This window comes from Chiloscyllium plagiosum, chromosome 15 (genome assembly GCF_004010195.1).
Source record: "Chiloscyllium plagiosum isolate BGI_BamShark_2017 chromosome 15, ASM401019v2, whole genome shotgun sequence".
In the NCBI taxonomy this organism is placed as follows: domain Eukaryota; kingdom Metazoa; phylum Chordata; class Chondrichthyes; order Orectolobiformes; family Hemiscylliidae; genus Chiloscyllium; species Chiloscyllium plagiosum.
Window position 1 is genome coordinate 42068732 of NC_057724.1, and position 25115 is coordinate 42093846.

The following is a 25115-nucleotide window of genomic DNA, read 5'->3' on the forward strand; positions in this document are numbered from 1 at the left end:
TATAAAGGTACATAAGTCCCTGGGATGTGATCAGGTGTATCCTTGAATTCTGTGGGAAGATAGGGATGTGATTGCTGGGCTCCTTGCTGAGCTATTTGTATAATCAATAGCCACAGATTAGGTTCTGGAAGACTGGAGGTTGGCTAGTATGGTTCCACTATTTAAGAATGGTGGTAAGGAAAAGCCAGGGAGCTATAGACCAGGGAGCCTGACATCGGTGGTGGGTAAGTTGTTGGAGGGAATCCTGAGGGATAGGATTTACATGCAGTTGGAAAGACAAGGACTGATTAGGAATAGTTAACATGGCTTCGGATGTGGGAACTCGTATCTCACATAAGATTTTTGAAGAAATAGCAAAGGGGATTGATGAGGGCAGAGTGGTGGATGTGATCTATATGGACTTCAGTAAGATGTTCCAGAAGGTTCCTCATGCAGACTGGCTGGCAAGGTTAGATCACCCAGAATAGAGGGGGCGATCTAGCCATTTGGATACAGAATTGGCTCGAAGGTAGAAGACATAGGGTGGTGGTGGAGGGTTGCTTTTCGAATGCGTGGATGCCTGTGACCAACGATGTGCCACAAGGATTGATGCTGTGTCCACTGCTTTTCATTTATGTAAATGATTTGGATATGAACGTAGAGGTCTGGTTAGTAAGTTTGCAGATGACACCAAAATTAGAGGTGTAGTGGACAGTGAAGAAGGTTACCTCAAGTATAATGGGATCTTGATCAGATTGACCAATGGGTCAAGGAATAGCACATGGGGTTTATAGTTTAGATAAATGTGGTGTTGCATTTTGAACCGACAAATCAAGGCAGGACTTATACACTTAATGTTTAGATCAGAGTGGTGCTGGAAAAGCACAGCAGGTCAGGCAGCATCCAAGGATCAGGAAAATCGACGTTTCGTGCAAAAGCCCTTCATCAGGAACGATGCCCGAAACGTCGATTTTCCTGCTCCTTGGATGCTGCCTGACCTGCTGTGCTTTTCCAGCACCACTCTGATCTAAACTCTGGTTTCCAGCATCTGCAGTCCTCACTTTTGCCTTATACACTTAATGGTAAGGTCCTGGGGAGTGTTGCTGAACAAAGAGACCTTGGAGTGCAGGTTCATAGTTCCTTGAAAGTAGAGTTGTGGGTAGATAGCATAGTGAAGAAGGCATTTGGTATTGGTTGTTGGTTAGAACGTTTGAGTATAGGAGTTGGGAGGTCATGTTGCAGATGTACAGAACATTGGTTAGGCTACTATTGGAATACTGCATGCAATTCTGTCCTCCTTCCTCTGAGGAGGATGTTGTGAAACTTGAAAGCGTTCAGAAAAGGTTTCCAAGGATATAGCCAGGGTTGGAGAGTTTGTGCCAAAGGCAAAGGCTGAATAGACTGGGGCTGTTTTCCTTGGGGCGTTGGAGGCTGAGAAGTGACCTTAAAGAAGTTTATGAAATCGTGAGGGGCATGGATCGGGTAAATCGACCACGTCTTTTCCCTGGGTTGGGGGACTCCAAATCTAGAGGTGTAAGGTGAGACTGGAAAGATTTAAAAGGGGCCGTGCAGAGGGTGGTGCATGTAGGGAACGAGTTGCCAGAGGAAGTAGTGGAGACTGCTACAATTAGATCATTTAAAATGCATCCGATCCATGGTATAGGATGGAGTTGGAGGAATATGGGCCAAATGCTGGCCAAATGGGATGAGATTAGGTAAGAATGGATCTGGTCGACATAGATGAGTTGGACCAATGGGTCTGTTTCCATGCTGTACATCTCTGACTGTTGCCTTGAGCCCAAGGGCAGTCACTCCTCTTATTTCTGAAATTTCACTTTTTTAACATTTGGACCAAAACTGTTGTGAGGTCAGGAGCTGAATAGCTTTGGCGCAACATAAACTGAGCACGTGTGGGCAGGTTATTATTGTGAAAGTGCCACTTGATAACACTCTTGTCAGCATGTTTCATTACTTTAATTGAAAGAAAAAGGAGAAATAAACCACATTTAGTTTAACAAGTTGTTCCTCCATTCAATAAAGTTACAGTTCACGAGATTATTGCCCTTACTTTTCTTTCGAACTTGCATTCTATTGTATTTGTATCCATCCAAGTTATTAATGTATGTTGGAGAGTGGACTGAGGGGAATAATTGCTTGGATCAGACTTGACCTGCGTTTTGTGGTCAAGACAGAGCTGGACAATTTTCCACGTTGTCTCCTTTTGGTACACTTGATGCCAATGCTATACTGGAGCAATTTGACAATAGAAGCAGCTTGTTCTGGAGCACTTATTTTCAGTATCAGTGCTAGGATGTTGCCATTTTGCAGTATCCAATGCCTTCAGCTGTTTTTGAAAGCACATGGGATGAATTACATTGGCTGTAGGCAGGCATTTAAGAGAGTGCGGACGTCAGAAGTTGGCACAGAGAGCAGCATTTCTAGCTACTCGTGGTTGCAAATATTTCAACCAAGTCTTTTGCACTGATGCTTTGGGCACCCCCATCGTTGAGGCTGAGGATGTTTACAAAACTACCTTCTTCAGTTAGATACTTAATTGCCTACCATCACTCATGACTGGATGTGACAGGACTGCAAAGCTTTAATCTGATTTGTTGGTTGTGGAATTGTTTAACTCTATAACGTACTATTTCCACTGTTTATCATGTATATCACATATAATCTACTATTGATTAATCAGGTTGGCATCCCATTTTTAATTCTGTTCCTGATATGTTATTCTGTACGACTCATTGATCAGGGTTTATTCCTTGATGATGGTAATGGCAGACTGAGTAATATACTGGACCATAAAGTTGAACATTGTGATTGAATGCAATTCTGCTACAATTGATGCATAGTGCTTCATGAATGCCTGTCTTGTTTTGAGCTATGAGATCTGCTCAACATTTACTAAGATCTGGGGGAGGAATTGCAAGTCTCAGGTCACTGTCCACTCATAACAATAATGAACGCATGTGCACCATGTAGATTGGCGAAGATGAGATTTGTTTTCACTCTTGTTAATTCCCTTCCTATCTGTTGTAGGCCCGAGTTTGGCAGGTATACCATTTAGAACTCAATTGACCTGTCACCAGTAGTGTTACTGGGCCAATGTTGATGATGGTCATTGAAATTCTCTTTCTGAGTACATTTGAACTCTTGTTGCCCTCATTGCTTCTTCCAACTGGTGTTGTTCAACATGGAAGATTTCCCAATATACTAATTCTGAATAACCTTGGGACACAACTTATAATGGAAATGATTATTTGGTATTTATTTGAGTGCACGTTCTTCAGTCTTACTTGGTCCTCATTCACTTTGGGGTGCATGATCATTCAACCATTCTTTAACCACCCTCATTTGGGGGACCATATAGTGTCTGTTGAGTATTTGTGAAAATGTCTTACAAGTGAAATGCAGTAAGTATTTTTCTGTTCAGAATGGTCGTAGATCTGTTATTTGGATTGTCACCACATAGAACATAACTTTATTGTGGCTTTTTACAAAATTATTTTGTACTTAAATTATTTGATTGATCTTCTTTGAACTTTATGAACTCAAATGAGTGCTTTGTGAAAGTGCTCAGTCTATGCTTTTCTTCTGATGTTTGGTATCCTTGTGATCACTGGAATGTGGTTCATATCCATCTCTGGTTCAGATATGCCACCTGCAGATCACAATTTATTGTGAAATATAATTGCAGATGAAAGAAAAAACGTGAGTTCTTGAAAACTAAACTACTTTACAAATGGATTGCGATGATTAGCAGTAGTGAGGTTTGACTCTCTGGTAGATTTGTGAAGCCTGGTTAGTACATAAAAGTTAATTATTTTGAATATTTTGGAGTTTTTGATGCTATCGTTTGTGACACAATTGTTATTTTCATTGTTTTTATTGTAGGTAGCCAGTGCATGGGAGCTTGATGGAAAGTCTGCTTGATAGAAAGCCCTGTTCGCAACTATTTGATCAGCCATTTTTGTTTTGTTAAGATGCTATTTTCCATCCGTTTTGACCTCCTCCTCTCTTCACCCTTTTGAAGCTATCAAATCTACTCTGGCTGCAGTTACACAATGGCCAGACTGCATGTGCTTTCTTCATGTTTGAGTCTAAACAATTAATCTGTCTGTTTGCTTATGGGTCATAGAGATGTACAGCATAGAAACAGACCTTTCGGTCTCACCCATCCATGCCGACCAGATATCCCAACCCAATCTAGTCCCAACTGCCAGCATGTGGCCCATATCCCTCCAAACCCTTCCTATTCATATACCAAATGCCTTTTAAATATTGCAATTTTACCAGCCTCCACCACTTCCTCTGGCAGCTCATTCAATACACGTACCACCCTCTGCGTAAAAACGTTGCCCCTTAGGTCCCTTTTATATCTTTCCCCTCTCGCCCTAAACCTATGCCCTCTAATTCTGGACTCCCTGACCCCAGGGAAAAGACTTTGCCTATTTATCTGATCCATGCCCCTCATAATTTTGTAAACCTCTATAAGGTCACCCCTCAGCCTCCGATGCTCCAGGGAAAACAGCCCCAGCCTGTTCAGCCTCTCCCTATAGCTCAAATCCTCCAACCCTGGCAATATCCTTGTAAATCTTTTCTGAACCCTTTCAGTTTCACAGCATCTTTCCGATAGGAAGGAGACCAGATTGCACGCAATATTCCAACCGTGACCTAACCAATGTCCTGTACAGCCACAACATGACCTCCCAACTCCTGTAGTCAGTACTCTGACCAATAAAGGAAAGCATACCAAACACCTTCCCTATCCTATCTACCTGTGACTCCACTTTCAAGGAGCTATGAACCTGCACTCCAAGGTCTCTTTGTTCAGCAACACTCTCTCGAACCTTACCATTAAGTGTATAAGTGCAGCTAAGATTTGCTTTCCCAAAATGCAGCACCTCACATTTATCTGAATTAAACTCCATCTGCCACTTCTACCCATTGGCTCATCTGGTCAAGATCCTGTTGTAATCTGAGGTAACCTTCTTCGCTGTCCACTGCACCTCCAATTGTGGTGTCATCTGCAAACTTACTAACTGTACCTCTTATGCTCGTATCCAAATCATTTATATAAATGACAAAAAGTAGAGGAGACAGCCCTGATCCTTGTGGCACTCCACTGGTCACAGGCCTGCATTCTGAAAAACAACCCTCCACCATCACCCTCTGTCTTCTACCTTTGAGCCAGTTCTGTATCCAAATGGCTAGTTCTCCCTGTGTTCCGTGAGATCTAACCTTGCTAATCAGTCTCCCATGGGGAACCTTGTCGAACGCCTTACTGAAATCCATATAGATCACATCTACTGCTCTGCCCTCATCAATCCTCTTCGTTACTTCCTCAAAAAACTCAATCAAGTTTGTGAGACATGATTTCTCACTCTCAAAACCATGTTGACTGTCCCTAATCAGTCCTTGCCTTTCCAAATATATGTACATCCTGTCCCTCAGGAGTCCCACCATCAACGTCAGGCTCACTGGTCTATAGTTCCCTGGCTTGTCCTTACCACCCTTCTTAAACAGTGGCACCAAGTTTGCCAATCTCCAGTCTTCCGGCACCTCACTTGTGAGTATCGATGATACAAATATTTCAGCAAGAGGCCCAACAATTACTTCTCTGGGTGTAGAAGTCTAAATCACAACTTTATGCACAGATGAGCAGGGATTGTTAGATAGCAATTAAAAGAATGAACCATGACTGGTTTTCAGAAAGGTGCATACGGAATATGGGGTTGGTTCATAACAGAATCCAGAAAAATACAATTGCAGAAAGCTTTGACTGAATGCTACAACTGATGATTACATTTCAGCTTTCCATGTGAATTGATTTTATTCCCCCTGCTTTTTAGATGTTTTCTCCTTCAATGCACTGTGAATCAAAAACTAGTCCATCCCCAGAAAAGCCTGCCTCAGAAAAGGACATGAAGCTGTTACAGAAAATAAATGAAGTGGCATTTCCATCACCATATGACCAATCAAGACATATACAGTATGCCACGCACTTTCCTATTCCTCAGGTAAGGCACAAGGTTGGATTGTTGAGGCAGTGGCAGGATGAAGTGTTTTTGTTCAACCTATTTAAGCTTTCAGTTGTCTTTTAAAAATACAATGATCTCAAATATCCAGTGTCAGGTTTCTCATTTTTATTATCATGATATCAAACTGTATTACCAGCTCAATTAGAATATGTGCTGTCATGTTGAGGTTTTCTCATTTCTATGAGCTTGGTGGCAAATGCAAAATCATGGACAAATCTGAAAACTTCATTACCAGAGCAATTTCCCAAAATATTTATTGAGAGGTTAGGTCTGATGGACATTATGATCCCACTGGTCAGTGTACATTAATGCAAGTAAATACTCAATAAATAACTTAGAAAATTGAACGGGTGCCTAGTAAATGTCAGCATTATATTTGAATTAAATTACTTAAACCATTTATTACTTTTTGATGAACTTCGGGTAATTCAGCATTTTAATCAGTGGCCTTTCATCTTCAGCATCTGAGTTTAAATTCTAGTGGTAAACCTCCCTCTGCTGGCTGTTAGGCTCCTTTCTAAAAACAAATCTGGACAATACCATTGTAGTTCTTCATGGACGTACAGTAGCTCCATTGTGAAAATGACCACTACTTGTTTTAAGTAAGAAAATGTTGTTTTAGTTCATTGTGAAGTACTTTCCTCGGACCTGATGTGGGGTGTTAGGACAGAGAGGAGCAATCTTTTTTGCTTTGTATAATCTGTGATGTACTAAATCTAGCAACGTTTGTTTCTGATTGCATCTGAAATAAAAGTGAACCATTCCACAGTATTGATAACCTAATAAAGTGAAATTTAATAAATATGAAATTGGAAAAATCATGAACACTTAATTTGTTCAAAAGAATTTGACTACTTTGCAACTTTAGAACAAAAAACAATAACATGATAATGCTGTCATTGCATCACGAATGTCTTATTGCAGCCCGAAGTTACTTTGTACAAAATCTAGTAAACGAATAACCTTGCATAGGATCCTTGACTGTTGAAAATCCAGTATATAAATATGGGAAGCACCTGGCAGATCAGTCACTATCTGACAGAAAATACAGGTTAATATTTCAAAAAGATTCCTCCAAAACACCTGATACAATAACGAGCTTTTGCTTTACGATGCTGACTTACCCATCACGTATTTATAGCACTTAAATTTACTGTTTTAACATTTTTACTATAGAACATAAACAAAGAACAGAACAGCACAGGAGCAGGACATATCTGTGATGATCATGATGCCTTTCTAAGCTAATTTGATCTGCCTGCACATTGTCCCTAAATTCCCTTGCCTGCTCATGGGCCTGTCTCAATGCCTCTGAAATAGGACAAAAGCAACCGTATCACGGTTTCTTGTGTAATTAGAAAAGAGAATCTGTAGTTAACATAGAACGTTTTCTTGTGCTGACAGTTTCTCTCTGGTTCTCCTATTCTCTTTTTCCTCCTTGTTTTTCTATCTTGCTGATGCTTATCAAAATAGGAAGAATCAGCAAGTCATGAATGTAATCAGCGTCTGGTGGTTCTGTATGGTGTTGGGAAACAGCGCGATGAAGCTCGGCACGTAATTAAGAAAATAACCAAAGACATCCTGAAGGTTTTGAACAAGAAGAGTACTGCAGAAACAGGTAGGTAGTGTTTGAATCCCTTCGATCAAGTTCAAATTTGTCAAGTGCAACTTCAGCATTTTATGCCGCATAAGTATGGACCAACATTGTCTAATAATTTTTGTATACATATTTTTCTTGGATATAATTTGTCCATGTGGTGTATTTATACTTCTGTATGAAGTAGCAAATGCTGTGTGATTCTCCTGAAAGCACTGGCTCTCACTCGGGCTTTTTTCCATGGATGTCTGATGCTCAGTATGACTTAGTCCAAGCGGCCATTATTCTTAAGCTGAGACAGTGAGTGAGTTCTGAGGTCTTCAGTGATTCACTGCAGTGTTTATATACTGCTTGCAGTTCTCTTCACCAAATCACCAAATTAAGAAAAGGAGATAGAGATCCTGGGGATAGACCATAAGATATAGGAGTAAAATGAGGCCATTCGGCCCTTCTGGTCTCCTGCACCATTTTTGATCATAGCTGATATGTTTCTCAAATGCATTCTCCTGCCCTCTCCTTGTAACCCTTCATCCCTTCATATTCAAGAGCCTATCTATCTCTGTCTTCAATACTCTCACACAATAACTTGTCCTCCACAGCCTTCTCTGGCAATGAGTTTCACTGATTTATTACCCTACACTGAAGAAATAAGAATGCAAAAAAAAAACAAGGATAATATCAGAAATGTATGGGTGTGCAGTCTACAAAGGGATTGACGAGTCCTTTTATTGAAAAAATAAAGGCTGACTGTTGACCTAATTGAGGTCTTCAACACGATGAAAGGTTTTGACAAAATGGGCACAAAGGGTATGTTCTCACTGTGGGGAAGAGCATAACCAGAGGTCATCAAGATAAGAGAGTCACAAATCTGATGGGGATTTCAGAAGAAAAACATCATACAAAGAGAGTTAAGAGGGTGCACTGGACATCACAAGGAGAATTAAAGTGAATAGTTGCGATGCATTTAAAGGGAAACTGGACAGCCTAGGAGGTTGAAGGCAACAGATGATTACAATTGTTTATAAAGATGAGGAATTCATTTTGTGTTCATACACTTAAACTTGCTAACACGCAACATATGGTTGTTCGTCATACTTTTAAAACTTAAAACACATATCAACTGCACAGTCTTCATGCATCATCTGTGTTGCCTTCGTAAATTTCAACATGTACATAAACTAATGTAGTGTACAAAATCCCATGCAAGGACTGCACAAAACACTATATAGGATAAACAGGAAGACAGCTAACGATTCGCATCCATGAACATCAACTAGCCACGAAACGCCACGACCAGCTATCCTTAGTAGCCACACATGCAGACAACAAGCAACATGAATGGGACAACACTAACATTATAGGGCAAGCCAAACAAAGAACAGCCAGGGAATTCCGAGAAGCATGGCACTCATCCACAAACTCCATCAACAAACACATCGACCTGGACCCAATATACCGGCCACTACAGCGGACAGCTGAAACTGACAACCGGAAGCGGCAGGGACAGGCCACTATAAATGCCGGAGGAAACACCACAGAAGCGCTTCACAGGAGGCTCCCAAGCACTGAGGATGTCACCTAGACAGGGGACGAAACGTTTGCAACAAAAACTTCCAGCTCGGCGAACAGAACCACAACATGTACATACACTTTTGTGTCAGAATCATTAAAAAACCTGTAGCAGAATTCTGTCCTAACTGCATAATCAGAAGGCCTGCACTTGAATACTGCATAAGAAGAACAGTGAATTTATATGGCGTATTTTATTACCACAGGCTATTTCAAAGTGCTTTTCAACCAGTGAAATGCTTTTGAAGATCTCAAAACAATCTAGACAATTAAAAACAGAATATGCTTGAGAAACTCTGCAAATTTGAGAGAAAAAGAGTTCTGTGTAGATCTGAAGTTTTGGACTCAAGCTTAATCTGTTTTTCCTTCCCTGGATGCTGTCAGACCTGCTGAGTTTCTCTCACATTTTCTGTTTTTATTTCAAGATTTCCAGCATCTACAATATTTTGCTTTCAGTTAATCCAGACAATTAGTTCAACAGTGCTGATCGAAGGTTTACTATTGGGGAGGGCATCAGGAGAACTGTTCTGCTGTTTGAAATAATGTAATGGATTGTTACATCCCCCTGAGAGGATAAATTTGGTTTCACAGCTCGTATTAAGGTTGACTCCTTTTAACAATGCAGCAAACTCAAAATACTTAGATCTCTGGATTAACATTTGGCCCAAAACATTTTGATTCCAGTGACAGTGTTACCAGCTGACCCATAGCTGGCACAGTGAAGGGAGTTCCCTTTCAGGCAGGAATTTGGATATATAGCATGATGTAAAAACTGAATGAACGCGGGCAAGGACATTTTGCATTTATTTGCAACATTGGGATTCCTCGACTAACCCTATTGGAATACTGTTTTGCATTATTCTCTGCTTATATTAATAGATATGCATTTTCTGAGATGTTTTAACAGTGTTTCTGTGGAATTTGCTGAAACTAGTTAGTCATTGAAATTTTCTTTCCCTATTTCTGAATAAATTAATATCTTCTAACTCCAGATAACTTTGACTACCTTTCCTATTTTTAAAATTAACGTAAGTTTCTAGTAACGCACCTGAGATATGTCTGCATGATCCATCACTTTAGTCTTCATAATTGATATGACCTTCACATCAGATCTGATGAGTTGTAAATGAAACAGATTATTAAATAAGAGTGTATAAGCTATCTAGTCAATTATGAACTGCAATTGTATGTCTACAGAAAGCTTATTGTTTAGTGCCTGGTGTAAAAAATATATCAATAAGTCATAATCTAACACTACACTATTCTTTAAAACCAGATTTTACATGTCCCTTTTTTTGAAAGCTTTTTAACTTCTGTATGGTCCCCCTTTTTGATTTCATTCTGTTCAATTCACTCAATGCACAGATCAAGTCACTTAGTCTCAAACAGAATTCCCACAGTTGTGACTGAATAAATTATTATCCTGTTGCTGTTTGCTTTGATGGCTTACATTGTTTTAAGTCCCCCAGTGCCTCAAATTTAAAGTTCTTGTACCTGATGTTCAACTTCCTTCATGCAATAATACATAGTACTTCCCTGATTTCTGTAACCTTGTCACCTATCATGGCCTCTTCATTTTTGTCATTTAGGCTTCTTTGGCATTTATCATTCCTTTTTTTCGACTTCAGCTGTCTCAAATGCTTGCTGCAAATATGCTTTATCTCCCACTCCTGTTCTCTTTTAATCTTTTCTAAAATTTAATTCTCCAAGCATACCACAAGTGCTGACTGACCTCTGATACTTTATTGGAATGACAGTCTTTGTTTCAAGTTTCCAGTGATCAGGACATGCAATCACATCTGTTTTTGTACTCATCAGCAATGGTAACTGGATAGAGATTTGTTAGAGGAAGTGTGATTAATGTATTAAAGAGCTCCCCATCGTCCATTTGTCCTATTGGCCCCAAGGTTGCTGCAGCTATATGATATTCTATATTGTCTATAAATTGGCAACAGCTTGATTTTTACAAGTACAATAATTACCTCACAGGAATAAAATGCACCAATATTATCCTTGTATATCTTTTTTGGTGGTTTTAATTCGGTGTGCAGGGTCACCCAGAGTATGGAGAGGCATTTCTTTTCTTGGAATTATCTCCATGGATTTTTAATATGCACTGAACAATTAAATTAAGCAATTGGTTCATGCCTTACCAGAAAACCAGCATCCCTGTCGGTGTAATATTTTGATAGTATTGTGTAGATTGTCAAGGTTGGTTATGAGCTTTGGGTGCAGTACCTGTGCGGCAAGTATTATACTGTGTGCAAACATAATTCACATTTGAATAACCAATGCTGGGAGTTGTGTTTTTGAAGAACAAAATAGGAATTGAGTAAATGTTTCTATTGTGTCAAAAAGACAGATATGTCTTGGCTAAACATAAAGGTAATTCTAAAATTCATTGCCCATGCAACTGAGATAGGTTGTTGATAAACTGATTCCACTTGCGTTCTTCAAAGTTTCCTCTCCAGTTTTTAGATGGTTATTTGCTGAAGGTAGCAGCTTTTTTTTTGCATCATCTTACTGCAGGTGGAGAGGAAGGACAGAAGCGGAAAAAAAATAAACCAGAAGCATTTCCGACAGCTGAGGATATATTTGCAAAATTTCAGCATCTTTCACATTTTGATCAACATCAGGTCACCTCTCAGGTAAAGGACAGGATGCCATTAAACTCCTAAACTGCGCAGTAGGAATAATCAATTTCCATGCTATTGTATACTTTTCATAAATGCAATTAAGATTCACGTAAATTTGAAGGAATGCAGTATGTTATTTGAGTTGAAACTTTATTGCTGGAACAGCACAGCAGGTCAGGCAGCATCCAGGGAACAGGAGATTCGACATTTCGGGCACAGGCCCTTCTTCAGGAATGAGCAGAGAGTGTTCAGCAGGAGAAGATAAAAGGTAGGGAGGAGGGACTTGGAGGAGGGGCGTTGGAAATGTGATAGGTGGAAAGAGGTCAAGGTGAGGGTGATAGGTCGGAGTAGGATGGAGGCGGAGAGGTCAAGAAGAAGACTGCAGGTCAGGAAGGCGGTGCCGGGCTGGAGGGATCTGGCTGAGACAAGGTGGGGGGAGGGGGGATGAAGAAACTGGTGAAGTCCAAGTTCATCCCCTGTGGTTGGAGGGTTCCCAGTCGGAAGATAAGATGCTCCTCCTCCGACCGTCGGGTTGTTGTGGTTTGGCGGTGGATGAGTCCAATGACCTGCATATCCTCGGTGGAGTGGGAGGGGGAGTTGAAATGCTGTGCCACAGGTTGGTTGGGTTGGTTCGTCCGGGTGGCCCAGAGGTGCTCTCTGAATCGCTCCGCAAGTAGGTGGCCTGTCTCCCCAATATAGAGGAGGCCACACCGGCTGCAGCGGATGCAGTAGATGATGTGGGTGGAGGTGCAGGTGTATCTGTGGCGGATATGGGAGTTTCCTTTTGGGCCTTGGAGAGGAGTGAGGGGGGAGGTGTGGGCGCAAGTGTTGCACCTCCTGCGGTTGCAAGGGAAGGTGCCGGGAGTGGTGGTTGGGTCGGTGGGGGGTGTGGATCTGACAGGGGAGTCGCGGAGGGAGTGGTCTCTACGGACAGCTGATAGGGGAGGGGAGGGAAATATATCCTTGGTGCTGGGGTCTGTTTGGAGGTGGCGGAAGTGACGGCGGATGATGCGCTGTACATGGAGATTGGTGGGGTGGTAGGTGAGGACCAGTGGGGTTCTGTCCTGGTGGCGGTTGGAGGGGCGGGGCTCAAGGGCGGAGGAGCGGGAAGTGGAGGAGATGCGGTGGAGGGCACCGTCGACCACGTCGGGGGGGAAATTGTGGTCCTTGAAGAAGGAGGCCATCTGTGTTGTACGTATTTTGAACTGGTCCTCCTGGGAGCAGATGCGGCGGAGACGAAGGAATTGGGAGAATAGGATGGCGTTTTTACAGGGGGCAGGATGGGAGGAGGTGTAGTCCAGGTAGCTGTGGGAGTCGGTTGGTTTGTAGTAGATGTCCGTGTTATTTGAGCAGACACAATTATACAACTGATATTTGCCTTGTCTTTCCCTGTACAGCCTTGTTGGTGTAGATTGTATATCTCAGCATTTATTTTAAAGATACTGCTTATTAAAACCATAATGAATTCACAGTACAATTAAAAACAACTTATAATTAAAAAGCAGTTTGTGTAGGTGACTTTGAATATCTGTTAATGATGCAGAATTTGTGTGCATTCCTCCCCACTGATTTTGGCTGTTCCTACCTATTAAGGAATAAAGATCTGTGCAAAATTAAGTTCTCCAAAATGAAAATTGAGTGTTTACCTTCTTTTCTTTGTTATGTAAGGTGTCACGGAATGTACTGGAGCAGATCACTAGTTTTGCCTTAGGAATGTCCTATCATCTGCCTCTTGTTCAGCATATTCAGTTCATCTTTGATCTGATGGAGTATTCCCTCAACATCAGTGGACTTATAGATTTTGCTATTCAGGTAATTTTGGTATTAATCTATTTTGTCTCAATTTGCTTTACTTAAAGCCTCAAGATATATAATGGCGATTTAAAGTTGTGTTATTATTATGATGATCAGCTACAATTTTAATTGTACCTAATTGTTGAAATTTAGTGGGTGGGTATAATAAAGGCAAAGTAATACTGCCTGCATTTGTTATTAACTAGTTTACATTATATAATGGATTGTTTCATGTCTCTGGATTTGGATGTACTAGTTTAACCCAAGTTTAGATGGTGAATGCCAGCAGGCATTTTCAAAAGTGAAGGATATTGCAATTGAACCCAATCATGGCCTGAACTGAAGTCCAGACATGTGTCCCTCAGCCAACTGACATCCTTGAATAGCAATCAGAGTACGTCGTGTGCCTGATTCTTCCAGCCCTTGCTGAAGAGTACCTGAGTTCAATTGAAATGTATTCGTTGCTGTAGATCAGGGAGGGACTCTGGGACTTTCTGGTTTGAACATTTCAATACCAACTTCCTCAATAACTCAGCTATGTACAAACTATCATCTTGTAAACTGCAGGCATTAATGCATTTTTAAAAAGTTAATGTTTGTTTCACCACAATGGATCATGGGATAGTATTCACCATTAAATCACTTGATCTGCTGCTGAGATGGGCTGTATTGATCTACTTTGATGCAGCAGGCTACATTTTTATTCATCTTCTGGAAGGTAATGGTGAGCTAGATTTTTAATGTACTTGTGTGATTGGTTAGGCTATTTCAGAAGGCTGTCAGGAGCCAAAAAAGTTTGCTATGGTACTGGAGTTACATATGTACTAGACTGAGGATGTTACATTTCCTCTTTGTAAAGGAATGAGTGAGTTAGATGGTTTCAAACAACAATCGATTGGTTTCATGGACATCAGTGCTGATTTTGTCGTTTTATTCCAGATTGATTAAATTTAAATTCCTCAGTTACCATGGTGATGGCTTTTGAAATATTTCTCTGAATTGCTAGCCCAGTAACACCTAGTATACTACCAAATATGTGCCTAATTGTTTAACTTGTTTTCTGAAAGCTTTTTCCTCCAGTCTTCAACATCTAGTGACTTAATGTTCACTCAGTACTGCTTTCAGCTTGAGTTATGGCAAGCACTGCAGCAGCCTGAGATGATTCTGACTCTTTGTTCAACCTTCTGTTACTTGGTATAGGTCAGTTGGCTAGATGTTTGATTTGCAATGCTAACGCCATGGGTTCAATTCCCACACTGGCTAAGGTTACCATGAAGTACTCTCTTTTCAAGGTTTTGCTCTCGCCTGAGATGTGGTGACCCTCAGGTTAAAGTGCTACCAGCTGTCTCTGAGCGAGTAATTCTACTGTCCTGTGGGACTATGCAACATTACCTTTGCCTTACCCTAATGCACTTGAATTTTGAGTCAGCATTTCCTGAGAAGAGATTTGAGGTTGCAAAAGCTTCCTTTTGAAATCTAGTATGTTGCAGTCCTTAAATCTCATCTATATCATGGAAATCCTACAGTGTGGAAGTGGGCTATTTGGCCCAACAACTTCACACCAACCTCTGAAGAGTAACCCACCCAGACCTATTCCCCAATGGCTCTAGATTTACCCCTGACTAATGCACTTACCCTGCACATCCCTGAACACTATGGGCAATTTAGTATGGCCAATTAACCTAACCTGCACATTGTTTGATTGTGGAAGGAAGCGGGAGCACCCGGCAGAAACCCATGCAGACACGGGAAGGATGTGCAAACTTCAGACTGTCACCAGAGGCTGGAATCAAACCCTGGTCCCTGGCACTGTGAGGCAGCAGTGCTCGCCACTGAGCCACTGTACCACATGTATCATTCTTTAGTTTTATTATATTGTTCTGATATTTAGTTCTGAGGTCCATTCATGTAAAAGCTGATCAGAAATTGTGCTTACTGCTTCTGTGTTTTTTCTCTGCAGTTGCTGAATGAATTGAGCGTGGTGGAAGCAGAGTTACTCTTGAAGTCATCCAGTCTGGTTGGTAGCTACACCACGGGTTTGTGTCTTTGCATTGTAGCAGTCCTGCGACGTTATCACTCCTGCCTTATCCTCAACCCTGATCAGACAGCACAAGTGTTTGAAGGGTGAGACTTAGCCATACTACATTTTGAATAGATTTATGTCATAACGGTGGACATACATCATCCCCAAATGATGAGATCCATGGTGCCACATGCAGGCTTGTATTTCCCTTTAGAAAGGGCATTAGACACAGTTGTTTGCTCCTCATACTTGTCAGATGGCTTTGCATGAGCATTATTGACAAATTCAGTGCAGATTGAATATGACAAAAGACTCTGATTTATGTAGCGTATACTACTAGATGTCTGAAAGTGCTTTTCAGCCAATTAAGTTTTTTTTACAGTGTTGGCACTGTGTAGGAAGCATAGCATTTACATTGTGCACAGCTGTGACAATGATTGTGTTTCTTGTGAAGTTTTTAGAAGAATAAAGATATCCCAGGAAGCTGCTTCAATTGCTTTGGGTTCTTTTACAGCCACCTGAGTGAATAGTTGGGGCTGTCGAAAAGACTGCTTCCCCTTTGAGAGTTCACTTGGTACTGAAGTGTCGGCCTTGATTTTTGAGCTTTGGTGTGATCCTTCAAGCAGAATCTTGTATTTCAGGCAAGGTTGTTACCAAATAAATTTCTTAGTGGGCTTAATCGGATTGATTAATTTCATCAAAAAAGAAGCCTGAGCGTAACATTTGTGAGTTGACTTTTTAAAAATTATATTATGTATAATACAATTTATATTATTATGTCTCAGTATAAATGTGATCCTTGAATGTTGTATGGAATTTGAAGGAAGATGTGTTTGGTGTCTGTTATACATTTGGATCTTGTTATTGGGAGCCTCTAAGTATTTTGGCCTGGAAAACTTCACAAGCAGCAGTGTCATTGGAAGGCATCAAAGGATAAAGTAAGCCAAGTGCTAAAATAAAACTAAGAAGTGTGGATGCTGGGAATCTGAAACAAAAATAGAAATTGCAGAAGATACTTGGCAGGTCTTGCAGCATCTGTCAAGGGAAAGCAAAGTTAATGCTTCAGGTCCAGTGATCCTTCTTCAGAACTATTCAAAGCTGAGTAAAAGTGGAATATATGCTGAAGACTTTGGGGGCAGAGGGAGAAGCAGCTCTTGTTTCTTCCTGGCTTACCATTATCCATCCCTTTGTCTGCCCAACTGTCTTTCTCTTCATTTTGACTCTGTCTCTACCTGCCACTTATTCTCTGCACCGCCCAGGTCACGGGACCTGAAACTTTAACTCTGCTTTTGTCTACAGAAACTGGGAAACTGCCAGAGCTGCTGAGTTTCTCCAGCAATGTCTGTATTGCAAATAAAGTGCTATTTAAGCTGTTTTGTACCAAATTTTTGTTATCTTACAGCAAATTAAATAAAAACTATCATCAGCAGCCCATAAGGGAACGTCATGAAATATGAAAGCTTCACATTTATGTGAGGGTAGAGTGCTGTCAGATTGAGTTTAGAAACTATTAGGTAGGTGGTTGTATCCAAGCGATGGCCATATCTGTTTTGAACTGGAACTGTGTTCACTGAATGCATTGACAATATTCTGACAGAAGGATCCATAAATCAATTCGTTGTGATTATTGGACAAATGCTGTGACTAGCTCTTTTTAGCTCTTTAAATGAATAAAGGAAAACAAACTGATATCTGGTGCTCTGGTTATGTTTCATACATCTAAAAGCTTGGCTAACTAAACATTTTTGTGAGTAACCTCTCTTTCCTTTTCAGTTTATGTGGCGTGGTAAAGCATGGTGTTAACCCTGCCGACTGCTCCTCTGCCGAGCGTTGTATCCTTGCCTACCTCTATGATCTGTACACCTCCTGCAGTCATTTAAAGAGCAAGTTTGGAGAGCTTTTTGGGTAAGAGTTGGAGAAATGTTTAAGAGCAAGTATGAAAAGTTTTAGATAGCCAACTTTGTCAGTCAATTGATTGAAAACATGTCAGAGGGATTTACAAAGAAATGGATTAACAATCGTTCTTCCATAAATGATAGATATTTTGAAAATATTGATCAGTTTCTGAATATTTGCAGAATTTGTTACTCCTTGGTTATCCTTATTTGAAACTTGGAGACACTAAAAGAATGCACAAGCCATAGCTATGAATGGCCATTTGGACCGACATGTTTGACCTTCTCCAAACCAAGTATATGGACTCTGTTTAACATGCATAATCACCTAAGAGAAAATTCTGATGAGTATTTCATGTTCCCTAAAAGAATGTCAGAACATTCATCCATCCTTGTATGTTCAATATTCAATTTCAGCTGAGTGCTGTGCAGCAGCTGTAACCTACTGGCTGCTTCAGCAACACAGGAAGTATAATAGTTAGAAACATAACATAAGGAAACTGTTGTTGTGGTTCTGTTCGCCGAGCTGGAAGTTTTTGTTGCAAACGTTTCGTCCCCTGGCTAGGCGACATCATCAGTGCTTGGGAGCCTCCTGCGAAGCGCTTCTTTGATGTTTCCTCCGGTGTTTATAGTGGTCTGTCCCTGCCGCTTCCGGTTGTCAGTTTCAGCTGTCCGCTGTAGTGGTTGGTATATTGGGTCCAGGTCGATGTGTTTGTTGATGGAGTTTGTGGATGAATGCCATGCCTCTAGGAATTCCCTGGCTGTTCTCTGTCTGGCTTGCCCTATGATAGTAGTGTTGTCCCAGTCAAATTCACACACACGCAGACAACAAGCAACATGAATTCGACTGGGACAACACTACTATCATAGGGCAAGCCAGACAGAGAACAGCCAGGGAATTCCTAGAGGCATGGCATTCATCCACAAACTCCATCAACAAACACATCGACCTGGACCCAATATACCAACCACCACAGCGGACAGCTGAAACTGACAACCAGAAGCGGCAGGGACAGACCACTATAAACACCGGAGGAAACATCAAAGAAGCGCTTCGCAGGAGGCTCCCAAGCACTGATGATGTCGCCTAGCCAAGGGACGAAACGTTTGCAACAAAAACTTCCAACTCGGCGAACAGAACCACAACAACAAGCACCCAAGCTACAAATCTTCGCGTTGTCAGTTTCAGCTGTCCGCTGTAGTGGTTGGTATATTGGGTCCAGGTCGATGTGTTTGTTGTTGGAGTTTGTGGATTTTTTGTCCGGTGTGTTTTTTTCTATTTCTGTGTTTTTAATGATTACAAACGTGTCATCGACATATCTGCCCCAGAGTTTGGGTTGAATTTGTGGTAGGACTGTTTGTTCTAACCTTTGCATAACTGCCTCTGCTGTGAGTCCCGAGATTGGTGATCCCATGGGTGTTCCGTTGATTTGTTCGTATATCTGGTTGTTGAATGTGAAGTGTGTTGTGAGGCACAAGTCCAGTAGTTTAAGTATGCCGTCTTTGTTGATAGGTTCAGCGTCCTGTTTTCTGTTCTGTATGTCCAGCAGGTTGGCTATTGTTTCTCTATCGGTTTTGTCAATCGAAGTGAACAGTGCCGTCACGTCGAATGATATCATGGTTTCTTCTTTGTCTGTGTGTATATTTCTGATGATGTCCAAGAATTCCTGTCCGATACTCCTCGTTCCTTAATTAGTAGCAAATTTCTCTTGACTTAGTCCATCCATTCAACTTAGTATCTTGAAAATATCTTGGAGTTTCTAAATTCCAACCCTCAGTTGTGTAATTACTTTATGTAATTTATCATTCTGGTAATTCTATGCTGCATTCACTACAAGCTCAATATATCCAGTCTTATGTGGTGTGCTCAGAACAGTTGTTAGGATATCTTTGCATGGTTGAAGCATGACTTTTAACCTCTGGTGTCTAATTCTTCAAGATGTAAAGCCATGCATTTTATTAATTTGTTTAGTTATTTCCTGTGCCTGTTTGTGACATTTTAATGAACTGTGTACCTAGCCTTCATTTCATTGTACCTCCTTTGTTTTAATGTGCAGCACTTTACAAAGTACCCTATTCTACTTTTAGGTCTAAATTGGATAGCTTCACATATGCGTACTTTGACATCCATTTATAAAATTTTGCCTGTTCATTTACTCTTCTGCAATCTCTTTAGAAGCTTATGCTTTCAGTTAAACTGCTTTCAGTGTCATCTATTTATGTCAATTGCAAATTTGAATGTGTCTTTTTTGATCCTATCATCCAAATCATTAATAATTAGAAAAAATAGTTGAAACCTCAACACACATCCTGCTCATTATCCACACATTTTACCTCCTGCCACCCAGCCAGTTTTGTAGCCAGGTCATTAATTTGTTTTCTAATCAACCTGTTAAGGGATGTTATCATAGACCTCTGGAATATTTGTGACTTGAAACTGGGCTGCCTAGTCCAGAGAAAGGGACATTACCACTATCACAAGAGCCCTAACCAATCATTAATTTTCCTTGAAATCCATTAACTTCAAGTTATAAATTACATGGAATGCCGTCTGAAGGTCCACATATAAAACATGCATTGCCATTCCCTGGCCACTATTTTAGTTACTACTTCGGAAAATGCAGTCCGTTTTATCAGGCATTGCCAATTCCATACTGGGTTTCCCTGCTTAGCAGGAAAAGTTTGTATTCAGACATCTTTCGCTAGGAATTTCCATACTTCATATGTTAGTTTAGCTGGTCTGTAATTCACTGGTTTCCCTCTGTCAATATTAAGAATTTAAATACACAATGTTTTTCATGTATGAGGAAATGGTCTCCAAGTTGAGAGAATTTTGAAAGATTTCTTGGAATGCATTCGTTCACAGAATGTAGACATCATGCTGGCTAGGTCAGCATTTTATTACCCAGCGCTAATTAGCCCAGAACTGTATAGATTATTAGGGCATTTCACAGGGCAGTTAAAAATCAATTTCTTTGCTGTATGTCTGGAGTTGCATGTAGGCCACACTAAGTAAGGAGAGTGGATTGTCTTCCCGAAAGAGCATTAGTGACCGAGATGGGTTTCATGATAATTGGCAGTTTTTACATGGTCGAAATTAGGCTAACTTTTCATTCCAAATTTTTTTTTCTTAAATTTTCTTTATTTCAAATGTCAACACCTGACATGATGGGATTCAAACTCATATCCCCAGAACATTAGACCAGATGGTTTTCATCACAGGGTTTTAAGCAAAGAACATTGTTGATTAGATGTGGAGACACCAGTGTTGGACTGGGGTGGACAAAGTTAAAGATCACACAACACCAGGTTATAGTTCAATAGGTTTATTTAGAAGTACAAGTTTGTACTACCAGATAAACCTGTTGGACTATAACCTGGTGTTATGTGATCTTTACTATTGTAGATTAGAGCTTGGGGATCTGGATTACTAGTTGAGTAACTACCATTACGCCACTCCTTCCTGAATTATAATTGAAACATCTGCAATGTTCTCTCCTACATCTTTTAAAACCCGGTGATAAAACCATCTGATCTTGGTAACTTATCACTCTTTTTAGGGTCTTTCACTTCTCCATTACTGTTATCTTGCTTATGTTAATTCTACTGAGATGCGCCATTGAATAACAAATGTCCTTGCAGTCTTGGATGCTGGTCTATTCCAGGTTAGTGTTGGGAAAATGCATAGACTAATTTCAAATCAAGATACAAAAAAAATTTGAGAAGAGTTCTGTTATATGTAAAACAGAATGAAACATTGTTGCATTCGAGCTTTGCCTGCCAATGAGATGGTTCAGGTATGTTGAGGTTAATAACCATGAAAGGGATCGGTAGATCAAGCAAAATTAGAGCTCCTTAGATGATAAAAGAATGAAAGGGCAAGATAAAGCAGAAAAAGAGTGCATATGACATTAACAACATTTAGAAGACATTTGGACAAATATATGGATAGGAAAGGATTTGAAAGCTATGGGCCAAATGCAGGGTTAGCATGGGCAGACATTTTGGTCGGCATGACCACTTTGGGCCAAAGGGCCTGTCTCTATAGGACTCTATGAACAGAGAAGAACAAAGAAAATTTAAAGCCCAGGAACAGGCCCTTTGGCCCTCCAAGCCTGAGCTGATCCAAATCCACTGTCTAAACCTATCGCCCAATTCCTAAGCATCTGTATCCCTTTGCTCCCCACCTATTCTCATGCATCTGTCCAGATGCACGTTAAATGAATCTACCGTACCTGTCTCTACTACCTCTGCTGACAATGCGTTCCAGGCACCTACCACCCTCTGTATAAAGTACTTGCCGCGTATATCCCCCATAAACTTTTTACTTCTCACCTTAAACACATAGCCTCTTGTTATTGAATCTCTCACCCTGAGAAAAAGCTTATCTCTATCTACCCTGTCTATACCCCTTATGATTTTGTAGACCTCAATCAGGTCCCCCCCCATCTCCTTTTTTCTAATGAAAACAATCCTAACCTACTCAACCTCTTTTCATAGCTAGCACCTTCCATACCAGGCAACATTCTCTGAAACCTTCTCTGCACCCTCTCTGAAGCATCCACATCCTTTTGGTAATGTGGCAACCAGAACTGGACACAGTATTATAAATGCTGCCGAACCAATGTCTTGTACAATCTTAACATGACCTGCCAGCTCTTGTACTCAATACCCCATCTGATGAAGGCAAGCATACCATATGCATTCTTGACCACTCTATCCATCTGTACAGCCACCTTCAGGGTACAATAGACCTGAAGTCCCAGATCTCTCTGCTCATCAACTTTTTTCAAGGCTCTTCCATTTGCAGTATAGTTCGCTCTGGAATTAGACTTCCCAAAATGCATCCCCTCACATTTACCTGGATTGAACTCCATTTTCCACTTCTCCACCCAACTCTCCAGTTTGTCTATATACTTCAGTATTCTTTTACAGTCCCCTCTGCTTTCTGCTACTCCACCAATCTTCGTGTCATGTGCAAACTTACTGATCAGACTAACATTTATGTATATTGCAAAAAAATGGCCCCAGCACTGATCCCTGTGGAACTCCACTAGTCACCTTTCTTCATTTTGAGAAACTCCCTTCAACTACTACTCTGTCTCCTGTTGCTCAAACAGTTCTTTATCCACCTAGCTAGAACACCCTGCACACCATGTGGCTTCACTTTCTCCATTAGTTTACCATGGGGAACCTTCTGAAATTCCTTACTAAAGTCCATGTATATGACATCTACAGCCCTTCCTTCGTCTATCAACTTGGTCACTTCCTTGAAGAACTCTATTAAGTTGGTAAGGCACGATCTCCCCCGCACAAAACCATGTTGCCTTTCACTGACAAGCCCATTTTCTTTCCAAATATAAATAGATTTTATCCCTCAGTATCTTCTCCAGCAACTTTCTGTATTTACCTGGATTATCCCTACTACCCTTCTTGTACAGGAGGATAACATGAGCAACCCTCCAGTCTTCCGGCACTTCACCTGTGTTTAAGGATGCTGCAAAGATATCTGTCAGGGCCCCAGCTATTTTCCCTCTTGCCTCCCTCAGATCCCATCTGGTCCTGGGGATTTGTCCACCTTAATATCCTTTCGTCTACCCAACACATCTTCCCTCCTTATGTCAACAAGATCCAGAGTAAACAAACTTCAATCTCTAATCTCAGCATTCATCACCTCCTGTTCCTCAGTGAACACTGATGCGAAGTAATCATTGGGAATCTCATCCATTTTCTCAGGTTCGACACACTACTTTCCTTCCTTATCCTTTAGTGGGCCAACCCTTTCTCTTGCTTCTTATATAGGAATAAAAGGCCATGGGATTCTCCTTAATTCTGCTCACTAAAGTTATTTCATGACCCTTTTAGCCCACTTGATTCTTCATTTAAGATTAGTCCTACTCTCCTGATATTCTTCCAAGGCGCATTCTGTTCTTAGCTGCCTGGACTTTATGTACGCTTCCCTTTTCCTTTTCACTAGTCGCACGATTTCTCCTGTCATCCACGGTTCACGAATCTTGCCTTTCCTATCCCTTGTTTTCAAAGGGACATGTCAGGTTGTTTTGCACATGGATATTGAGATAATTAATGGGTGCTTCAGCATTTGTCTGTACCAAGGCAATAGAAGTTGTTGAAACCATATTGAATGAGATGAGGTTCTTTTGATGCTGGAGAAACTAAAACTAGATTGTATTAGAAAGGTTGGCTGTACTTGAAATTGATGAGTCACCAGGACTAATGGGATGCATCTGGAATTACTAATGGAAGTAAAGTTGGAAGTTACAGGGTCTCTGACTATAATCTTCCAGTCCTCCTCAGGTACAGGAGTGATACCAGAGAACTAGAGAATTGTAAATGTTGCACCCTTTTTCAAGAAAGGATATCAGGGTAAGTCTTGTAACTACAGAGCAGTCAATTTAAGCTCTGTGGTGGAAAGCTTTTAAAAACTTGACATAAAGTTACCAGCAAAGTTGCACAAATATGGATTAAATAAAGACAAACCACACTGACTTGTTAATGGTGAATTGTGCTTAACTATCTTTGTGCTCATTGATGAGCTAATAGAGGTGGAAGCAACATGTTCTATATGGTGTACTCTGACTTTCAGAAGTCTTTTGATAAAGTGCCACATAATAGCCTTGCCAGGAAAGTTGAAACAGTAGCAGCATAAATACTGAGTAATAGGGAACCGAGTATTGATTAATGATTTTTGTTTGGATTTAAAGAAAGGCTGGGGCTCTTCACTGCAGCATAGGGCTTGAGAGGCGACTTTATAGAGGTTTGTAAAATCATGAGAGAAGCTTAAAGGTAGGTGTAATTTTCCATAAGATAGGGATTTCAACACAAGGGAGCTTATTTTTAAGGTGAGAGGACAGAGATTTAAAGATGACATGAGGGGCAATTTTTTAACACAGGATGGTTTAGGTGTGGAATGAACTTCCTGAGGAAGCAGTGGATGTGGGCACAGTTACAATGTTTAAAAGACACTTCGACAAATACATACATCGGAAAGTTTTGGAGGGACATGGACCAGGAGCAGGCAGGGAGGACTAGTTATTTTGGGATTATATTTGGCCAAAGGGTCTGTTTTCGTGCTGTACTACACGTTGGTAAAAATATACAGTGGGGATCCCCAGGGATCAAAATAAGAACCACTGCATTTCTTGATCTACATAAATGATCTAGACTTGGGTGTGCATGGCACAATTTCAAAATTTGTAGATGACACAGAACTTGGAAGTATTATGAACTGTGAAGAAGGTGGTGATAGACTGAAAACATAGGCTGGTTGAATGGGTGGGTAGTTGATGTGGAAAAGTTTGTGCAGAGAAGTCATACATTTTGGTAGGAAGAATAATGAGAGGCAACATAAACCAAATGGCGCAATTCTAAAGGGGGTTCAAGAACCTAAGCACCTTTGGTTATACATGCACACTTTGAAGTTGACAGGGGAGATTGAAAGAGTTGTTAAGAATACATAGGCTCTAAGGCTTTAAAAATAGAGGCAAAGCACAGAAAATAGAAGAAATTATGATGAACCTTTAGAAAAATGTTGATTTGGGGTCAACATAGAAGCTT

General features: G+C 40.7%; 1 protein-coding gene across 2 annotated transcripts in view; it reads left to right on the forward strand.

Moving 5' to 3' along the window:
- The window catches only part of med12 (mediator complex subunit 12), a 198696-nt gene that overhangs the window by 65839 nt on the left and 107742 nt on the right, over positions 1 to 25115 (forward strand). For both annotated transcript variants that reach the window (XM_043704778.1, XM_043704779.1), the window contains exons 15-20: positions 5838 to 6005; positions 7500 to 7644; positions 11722 to 11840; positions 13497 to 13640; positions 15583 to 15746; positions 17419 to 17550. In XM_043704778.1, coding sequence (XP_043560713.1) covers positions 5838 to 6005; positions 7500 to 7644; positions 11722 to 11840; positions 13497 to 13640; positions 15583 to 15746; positions 17419 to 17550 — 872 coding nt within the window. The remainder of the gene's footprint in view (positions 1 to 5837; positions 6006 to 7499; positions 7645 to 11721; positions 11841 to 13496; positions 13641 to 15582; positions 15747 to 17418; positions 17551 to 25115) is intronic.